This window comes from Pseudochaenichthys georgianus, chromosome 3 (assembly GCF_902827115.2).
Source record: "Pseudochaenichthys georgianus chromosome 3, fPseGeo1.2, whole genome shotgun sequence".
NCBI classification, from domain to species: domain Eukaryota; kingdom Metazoa; phylum Chordata; class Actinopteri; order Perciformes; family Channichthyidae; genus Pseudochaenichthys; species Pseudochaenichthys georgianus.
In genome coordinates this window covers 14,115,878-14,125,487 of record NC_047505.1, presented here as the reverse complement: position 1 = coordinate 14,125,487, position 9,610 = coordinate 14,115,878, and the positions used below count along the sequence as shown (strand labels likewise).

The 9,610-nt window shown below is 41.1% G+C and overlaps 1 protein-coding gene across 1 annotated transcript; it reads right to left on the bottom strand.

Moving 5' to 3' along the window:
• Positions 1-400: 400 nt before the first annotated feature.
• Positions 401-9,266, bottom strand: LOC139433550 (ATP-binding cassette sub-family C member 12-like). The gene is made up of 9 exons (XM_071202599.1): positions 8,283-9,266; positions 7,842-8,015; positions 7,257-7,404; positions 6,029-6,177; positions 5,109-5,216; positions 4,562-4,792; positions 4,405-4,476; positions 2,923-3,047; positions 401-425 (listed from the first exon to the last, which is right to left on the bottom strand). Exons 1-9 carry the CDS (start codon positions 8,319-8,321, stop codon positions 401-403), a joined length of 1,071 nt encoding a protein of 356 aa, XP_071058700.1. The 5' UTR covers positions 8,322-9,266.
• Positions 9,267-9,610: the final 344 nt, after the last annotated feature.

Sequence of the window (9,610 nt, the reverse complement as noted above, 5' to 3'; positions counted from 1 at the left end):
ATCATTTTTTTGTCAGGTGTTATTTTTGCTCATGTTCACGACTTTTGACTAAACCTCATCCATGTTACTTTTGACATATAAAAGTGAGCAACGCTTCTAAACTTGCAAACTTTAACTTGAGTAAATGTTTTTATTGATGACTTATTAGGCCTTCAGAGGCCTTGCCCCAAGTTATTTATCTGATCTGTCAATGCCCTATGCCCCTCTCCTGCACCCTGAGATCCTCAAACGCATCGCTGCTGGTCCTTACAAGGTGTAGGTACAGACATAGAGGAGATAGAGCCTTTGCTGTCAGGGCTCCTTGACAGAAATCATTACAAAAACATTACTTTGGCAAGTGTGAGAATTCCTACCTCTGTTTGCTCACCATATTGAGAGGATATTGAGGTCAGCTCTGAGGCTACCACATCAAAACTCTGTCGTATCTGTGAAGCAAGCACAACGCATTGAAGTCAAGGAACAGCAACATAGTGGTACAGTGTGTTTAACAGAGTCATTTTGTAGACATTATTTGATGTCTCCTTAATACGTTTAAAAACAACTTCAATGTGATGTATCATTTTTGACAAATTATGTAAAATTAGAAACATCCCCAACTTCAGTACACATATGATTGCGTCACTATTGCTTTTACTGTACTTTTATATTTAATTCAGGAACCTTTGTCAAGTACCATCTAAATAAGTTTGATTACTACACTGAACAAAAATATAAATACAACACTTTTGTTTTTGCTCCCATCTTTCATGAGATGAACTCAAAGATCTAAAACATTTTCTATATACACAAAATAACAATTTCTCTCAAATATTGTTCACAAATCTGAAAAAATCTGTGATAGTGAGCACTTCTCCTTTGCCGAGATAATCCATCCCACCTCACAGGTGTGGCATATCAAGATGTTGATTAGACAGCATGATTATTGCACAGGTGTGCCTTAGGCTGGCCACAATAAAAGGCCACTCTGAAACGTGCAGTTTGCTTTATTGTGGGGGTCTGGGAGGGTCCGAAAACCAGTCAGTATCTGGTGTGACCACCATTTGCCTCACGCAGTGCAACACATCTTCTTCGCATAGAGTTGATCAGGTTGTTGATTGTGGCCTGTGGAATGTTGGTCCACTCCTCTTCAATGGCTGTGCGAAGTTGCTGGATATTGGCAGGAACAGGAACACGCTGTCGTATACGCCGATCCAGAGCATCCCAAACATGCTCAATGGGTGACATGTCCGGTGAGTATGCTGGCCATGCAAGAACTGGGATGTTTTCAGCCTCCAGGAATTGTGTACAGATCCTTGCAACATGGAGCCGTGCATTATCATGCTGCAACATGAGGTGATGGTCGTGGATGAATGGCACAACAATGGGCCTCAGGATCTCGTCACGGTATCTCTGTGCATTCACAATGCCATCAATAAAATGCACCTGTGTTCGTCGTCCATAACATACGCCTGCCCATACCATAACCCCACCACCACCATGGGCCACTCGATTCACAACATTGACATCAGAAAACCGCATCACCCACACCGACGCCACACATGCTTGTCTGCCATCTGCCCTGAACAGTGAAAACCGGATTCATCCGTGAAGAGAACACTCTCCAACGTGCCAGACGCCATCGAATGTGAGCATTTGCCCACTCAAGTCGGTTACGACTGACGAAACCGGAGTCAGGTCGAGACCCCGATGAGGACGACGAGCATGCAGATGGGCTTCCCTGAGACGGTTTCTGACAGTTTGTGCAGAAATTCTTTGGTTATGCAAACCGATTGTTGCAGCAGCTGTCCGAGTGGCTGGTCTCAGACGATCTTGGAGGTGAACATGCTGCATGTGGAGGTCCTGGGCTGGTGTGGTTACACGTGGTCTGCGGTTGTGAGGCCGGTTGATGTACTGCCAAATTCTCTGAAACGCCTTTGGAGACGGCTTATGGTAGAGAAATGAACATTCAATTCACGGGCAACAGCTCTGGTGGACATTCCTGCTGTCAGCATGCCAATTGCACGCTCCCTCAAACTTGCGACATCTGTGGCATTGTGCTGTGTGATGAAACTGAACATTTTAGAGTGGCTTTTTATTGTGGCCAGCCTATTACACCTGTGCAATAGTCATGCTGTCTAATCAGCATCTTGATATGCCACACCTGTGAGGTGGGATGGATTATCTCGGCAAAGGAGAAGTGCTCACTATCACAGATCTTTTCAGATTTGTGAACAATATTTGAGAGAAATGGTTATTTTGTGTATATAGAAAATGTTTTAGATCTTGAGTTCATCCCATGAAAGATGGAGCAAAAACAAAAGTGTTGCATTTGTATTTTGTTCAGTGTATAATGAGCACATTATACTTTAACTTGCTCAGACATACAGTCTCTGGCAGTTAATGGTAAACATCTGACTAAGGTAAGTGTAACCGTACACACCAACCCCAGACAATACATGTGAAAGAGAGTCAACAAAAAACACTCTTTGTATTTCTTAATCTAGTTTTGGAAAACCCTGTCATGGTCTGATGCAAGTCGACTTTCCCTGCTGCGATAACTTCATTCATAAAACCGATTACATAATATGTATAGGCCTATAACTGCAGCAGTGATATGACTCATCAAAATACTGGGCACAGGTCAACAGTCTCGTTTCAAGTCATCTTTGACCCACAGCATGGGGTGGTTTCCTAATTTATTACTCCTGTTAGATTTACAGCCATAACCTCTGCTCTTGTTTGACTACCGTGTCAGAAGCAATCCCACAGAGATAAGAGGAACTTTCTCCCAGTTAAGAATGTGTCACGTGAGATAAGAACAGCCATTGTGAACCTGCACCAAAGAGAAACATGACAAATAGTAACCCCTTAGTGAGAAATACCTCCTGTTGTTTACATGTCCGATGGTCTGCAGGAGCATATCATTAACAACTGGTTACGTACTTGGACTGGTCCAATGGTTCCCCCATCAGGATGTTCTCTTGGATAGTTCCATGGAATATCCAGGCCTGCTGGGAAACGTAGGCAAATGTCCCATCCGCTGTGAAGGAGCCCTGCAGAAGGTGCATCTAAAATACCGAAATGAGAAGACAATCATATGAAAAGCTGTAGGTTAAAAGGCATCAGTTACATCAGACTTAAGAGGAACACAATGTAAAAAAGGACGTAAAGACTCATGTGATATAGCGAAGACCTTGAAGGAATTTAATGAGATGTTATGGTTGAAGGGTAAAGGACTGTGTTACAGATTGGGAAGCCAACAGGCAATTGTTTGATTTGTGATATATTGATAAATAAATCAAATTGATTCACCTGATTTTGTAAGCATTGTTTTTTTAGTCGGCTGTATCATGTGTATATGTAAATTCCTTGTATTTGTTCAACGGCTTGTCCAATAAAGTTGAATTTCACAGAGCACACCGTAGACACGTAGACAATGCTTCAAATATGGATGTCGCCTCACGATAGCAACAATTGTGTTTAATGCAATCAATCAGAGGAGCTTCAAGTTGCGGACCCAGGAAAGTGTCAGATTCAGTATCCGACTTAATGTGAAAAATCCGTGGCCATACGCTTTACATTGCATGACTACTATATATCACATTGATGGGAATTCAACCAAATAACTCATATGCACATGCAGGTCCTGAAATGTCATGTGAAAAGGCCCCATCGACCTATAATTGCCTACAATATGCATTCATTTTATTTCAAAAATGCATATCAATTCAACCAAATGAGTGACATGCACAATTCTCACGTTGCTTTATCCTTATATTGTAGAGTGTCAGGAAATAGGTTCTCTGTGTTTTTACTACATGAAATGTCAGGGGAAAAGGCCCCATTGAATTATAATGGCCTACTATATTTATTTAGAGAATTCATATACATTTAACCAACTGAGTGATATACGCATTTTTTTATTGCGATGCATTAAATGCACTGTGCGAAGGTTGTATTGTTTCCTACGGGCAACCTTTGACAAATTAGGCACAAACAATCCCCAGTCAGAGTCGAACCCAGGCCCTCCCCAGCGAGAGGCTGTGGCTCAGTGGAATAGTGCGCTGAACTTAGTGCGCTGAACTTTGAATCAGGGGGATAGCAAGTTCAAGTCCAACTGCAGTCAGCATGTCGTTGTGTCCCTGGGAAAGGCACTTCACCCCAAATTGCTCCTGTGGGGATTGCCCACAGTACTGAGTATGTAAGTCGCTTTGGATAAAAGCGTCTAACAAGTAACATGTAATAATAATATCCACGGCCCGGACCTTTGACTATTTATCACCCAATTCCAATCAGTTCATCATTGAGTCCAAGCAGGTCTTTGTCCCACATTTGTAGGAAATTCCCTCAAAGTGTACACAGGGCATTCCCGAGAATGGGCAAACAAGCCAAAAAGATAATAAAAAGACAAGAGAAGGATCCAACCTGTTCCAAAATGCTGGAAATCAGTGACGTCTTTCCACTCCCCACGTTACCACACACACCAAGCAGCTTGCCCTTCAGGAGATAAGACAGAGAACATTGTATTACATTTAAGCAAATCTAGGTGACCCAAATAATCCTTACCAGTGGTAAAGCACACCTTAGGCAGAGTGAGGGAGATATTTCTCAGGGTCGGCAAGGTTTCACTCGCCCCATTCTTGGACACTTCCTCTACTTTGTGTCCGGTCACTCCATTGGCTGAGCTGGGAGTTGGGTCTGGCTGGCTGGCTGGTCTGGCCCAGGAAAGTGTAGCATTTTTAATCACTATGGCCGAGTCACTGTCTTTTTGCTGGTTCAGGTAGGGCTCTGGATTCTGGATCAGCAATATTTTCTGAAACAGCCACACATCGCATGTACAGTATAAGCCTTTTCAAGTTTAAGAAGGAAATGCCTCAAATTATACTACAACAATAGAAATGGAACAACGTAAAAAAAATGTTATTTCAGTTATTTATGCAGCTATAAGCTCTGGTGGGAAGCCATATACACATGTTATTATCTCTCATTAGAAGGTTTAAATATTTCAACCTTTCAGTTTCTAGTGCTTGATGCATCGTTGTGGCATTATTAAGTAATATTAGTGTAGTAATGAATGCTGTGAAGACTTATAAGAATACCAGAAGCAGGATACAAAGAGAGGAGTTTACCTGGAGTCGTTTTATTGAAACAGCAGCCTCAGCCATGGCCTTCATGGACAGAGGCAGCAGACCCAGGCAGTACCTCATGGCGTTGAAAACAGCAATGGTGGTAAAGGCCTGGAAATAACAAAGAATGATTCTCAAACACTACCCCACATTATGCAACACTGTCACATGGACATCTGTATTATCTTTAAACGAACCAAATTGCTCAGTGCGAGCACAAACAAACAAAGAAACGGAAAGATAAATGTTTGTACGCACATTTATGTTAAGTGTCTAATCCATACTTGTGATAGCTTTACAAATCTTTCAAAAGTGGATACAAGCACCAACATTTCCATGGCCATCTCTCTGGGGACATTACGTTAATTTAGAAAAAAGGCGACCATTATCCAAGATAGTCGTCATTTCCATCCGAGGAAATTGTATTTTACCACAGAATTTATACCACTAGAACAATTTTGGATGATGTTATTGAATGATATGTTTTTTACTATTGGGAAGTCAAATGTGCAATGGCTTTATATGGCTTATATAGATATGGTAAAAAATTAAGCTTCTGAGTAATTCCTGATGGTTTCTTCATGGTCAAAAATGTATGATTTGATACCAAAATCATTTTTACAAGGCAAGTAAAGTGATTTATATATATATATATATATATATATATATTTGTTTTCAACCAGTTAACAGTCTCAACTGGTCACACAGTATAAAACAGTTTGATCAGTGGCCCTATGCGTCAAACTATGACCCTCCATGTAACTCTCTAACATCACTTTTGCAAAAGCAGGTTTGCCTCTACTGGCTGTAGAAATTATGACAGGAGTAAAAAAAGACCACCAAAATGTACATAGGAAGGAGGTTGGTACTTATCCTGTACTTCTATTCGCTACATAATGTTTAACAAACTGCTGCATACTCACATCAGTTGTGTTGAGCTCTAATTTCAGTGATGTGTGAACAATGAAGGTGAGAACGGTGGCGAGGGTGGGGATGATGGTGGAGATGCTGATGTTGGTATTCTGGACGTAACTGGCCTTCTGCAGTTGTTTCTTCTCATTTTTCCTGAATTCTATAAAAGAGCCAACATCACATATTTGATGAATCGGTACATAGACTGTATTCACACAAGATATTCAGAATGCGAGTGTATATCTCACACAAGCATTTAAGTGTGAGCACAATAACTGTCCATATTAGAATATCAGTTTAATAGAACTGCGTTCATGAATATGCTTTGACCATTAATTCAGAAACAAAATATGTTATTAATGCTGATATGGATGCTGGTCTGCTAAATATATTATATGTTTGTTTTTCATCTGAGCTGCATTTCATGCTACATTGATAACATATATATTTGTTTTAATATTTTTGGGAAAAGCGGGGATCAAGAATGTGTATATATGTGTCTTTGGCAGCTGCAGCAACTTCACAGGAACGGTACTTGAAAGGTAAACACAAGGTTCGATATGTTGCTTAATGCCAGGAAGCACATTGCTCCAGAATGCACACCAACATAGATCATGGACTGCCGGAGCAAAGGGCACGTTGGAGCTCATTCCTAAAAGCATTTTGAGAGGCAGATCATTCTGCATGGTCTTAGTGGCGTAAAAGCTGGAGAGAATTTGGCAGCGGAAGCCTCATCTCGAGCCTTAGGCAGCATATGATTTATATCAAAACTGATAAAAAAACAATGAAAAAACATAATGCTTCACTTTAAGGTGGCTTCCCTTTCCTGTAGTGTGCTATATAGGGTTTTTTGCATGTAAATGGTCTTCAAAGGCTAAAATCCCTGTGTTCCCTCCAGAGGGAGTTTCTTTCCCCCCTGCCTGAAACGCCTCTATTGGACCCTTTTGTTCACTTCCACAACATGCTGACATTACTATGTGAGACTAGCACTTCTATTGGCTAGCGCTACAACGCATTGTACATCATAGGCTAAGGGGCGGGACATCTACAATCAGAGCAGACTGGGCTCTGGTTTCAGACAGATGGTGAAATGAGGTGCGAAATATAAAGCACTTTTTTAACAGTCCAGCATGGAAACATGTCACATAGATGGACAAAATAATTATGAAACCTGAAAATGAGCATAATAGGACCCCTTTAAATATAATTGTTTCTGTAGGGCAAACTCAACATGCATACCCGCGATCTTCTTCTCAAAAGAATCCTCCCAGGCATACATCTTGATAAGTTTGATGCTGTTGAGAATCTCATTCATGGTGCGAACACGGCAGTCTGTTATCTGTATGCTTTTCCACCGGAATCTGTTAATGAGCCTGGCTAAGCCAACCTGGAAGCAGAAAAAAAGCCAATATTAATATACTCTAAGTGACAATTAAAAATAAGCCAACAAAAAAAAATGTTTTGTTGATTTAGGTTTGCACAAGTCAAAAATAATACCTCATAAGTGAGAGCTCTAAAGAAATTACAACTTGTAGCTAATTAAAAATAGGTAACTTAGCTACCAAAGACTCATTGTTGAAACATTGTTACTGTATGCCTATTGTTGACGTAGGCAATTCCTTGAAATAGCACCTACAGTACCATTAACACAGTATTGGTGAGGATGACAGTAAAAAAATATATATATATATCGTTGTATAATATGCTAATAGAAAAACCTTTTGCCAGACCTCTGGCCACACATAAGTCACAATCTTAACTGATCGAAATCAACACTTCTTATGAAAATGAGTCTTTTGTTTGAGGTTCTTGTGCAGCACACACCTGTAATGGGATGAAGATGAGGTAGGTGCCGACTCCAATCAGTGCGGTGTAGTCCAGAATGTAGCAGGCATACACAACACAAATGATGAAGAGCACCGGGGAGGCAAGCACGAAGCTCCCGAACAACACTGCATCAAATAGTTTGTGGCCATCGTTGGTCAACACACTTATCATCTGCACGAGAGAGGGAGAGGAGAGGCTGTTATCCACATTTGCCAAGATTGCATTACCAGGGCAAGTTTATAATGGTCAGAGTAGTAGAGTCAAACATAGTTATGACGATGATACAAAAAGTAGGATTTAAAGGTGACATGTCATGCTTTTCCGGTTATTGCCCATCCCCTTGTGTGTTATGAAGGTTGTTATGCATGTAAACGGTGTGCAGAGTCAAAACCCTCAAAGTACACCCTGTAGGGAGTAAAACTCTAAAACAGAAAATACCTCCCCAAAACGCCTCGTTGGAGATACGTCACTGTCCATTTGATTCTTCCGGGGACATCATGATGTCATGTCGTCCCCGGAATGAAATGGACCAATCCGTGGAGCCGTTACGTCCGCGGAGCCGTTACGTTAAGCCCCCGCTGATTGGTCCAAATTGACCAATCCACGGACTTCCTCACACACTCAGTGCATGCAGCTCTGCTGATCTCTCCTCCCTGGCTGCAGGCTGATAACAGACAGTTGGGATCGCGGCAAAATTCTCTCTGCAGACCCATTCTCACAGCGTTTATCAACCTTTTTCTTCTCAATATCAAGCCACACTTATTGTTTTTACTTCGGCTGTGACTTTGTGTGTGCTCAGGGTGAGTTTGGCTGTGTTTCGCTGTGTATCGCTAAACAAGGAAATCACACCTCCACGGAGCTTAGCGCGATTCACAACGTCCCGACTGGTCCCGACCAATCGGAGCACACTGGGCTCACAGGGAGGGGGGGGCAAGAGCTGCAACGAGCCGTTTAGTGGAGAGAGTGAATACACATACTTTACAGAGATGCTGTATGCGAAACCAATGTGAGTTTGGAAAATTGCACAGTATAAATCTATTCTAGTAGACCTCAACAATGGAATTATGATCAGTGGAAATGGCCATGACATGTGACCTTTAAACTAAATTAGGCGGAAAACCGGTACACTATAAAATGTTTGACTGTAAAATTACTGGCTACTAGTTGCATGTATTTCACAGTAATTGACTGTGAATATTTCACAGTAATTTACTGTAGATATTTTACAGTAAATTAGAATAAAAATACAACTAAATACTGTGACTTTACAGTTGCCATGCCCATGGAATTACTGTGATATAGCAGTACAGAGCTGTGGTATTATGGTACCTTGATGTACATCAATTACAGTAATTACCTCTATTTTCACACTATTACTGTAGAAGTAATGCAACACAGTAGCCAGTAATTTACTGTAAATATAAAAATTTAAATAATACGATAATATATTATAAATCTGACTAGTTCACTGGGATTTTACCATAACTACACACTTCAATCAGCTCAATCAACAAAGAAAAACAAAGAAAATGCCCATTTTAACTTTGTATTACTCCATTGAAGTGCAAAGTACATTTCACAGTGTCTTGGACATGTTGTTACGGCCCCAACCTCTACTCCGCGGTAGTGGCTCGTGCTGAGACCCGCAACATGAAACAATACACGCAATAACCGGTACTTGGTAACGAGCATTTATCGATAATCAGCCATTTCCTCACACAAGCGAAACGGGAAACAAAAAGAGGTCTGGAGGACTGGCCAAAAGG

Excerpts from the sequence above, each read along its gene's own strand:
- LOC139433550 (XM_071202599.1), bottom strand. The coding sequence starts at position 8,321 with ATGGACAGTGACGTATCTCCAACGAGGCGTTTTGGGGAG. Across the intron at positions 4,477-4,561 it reads TCTCCCTCACTCTGCCTAAG|GGCAAGCTGCTTGGTGTGTG; the intron begins GTGTGCTTTACC and ends TATCTCCTGAAG. Across the intron at positions 3,048-4,404 it reads TTTCCAGCATTTTGGAACAG|ATGCACCTTCTGCAGGGCTC; the intron begins GTTGGATCCTTC and ends TCGGTATTTTAG.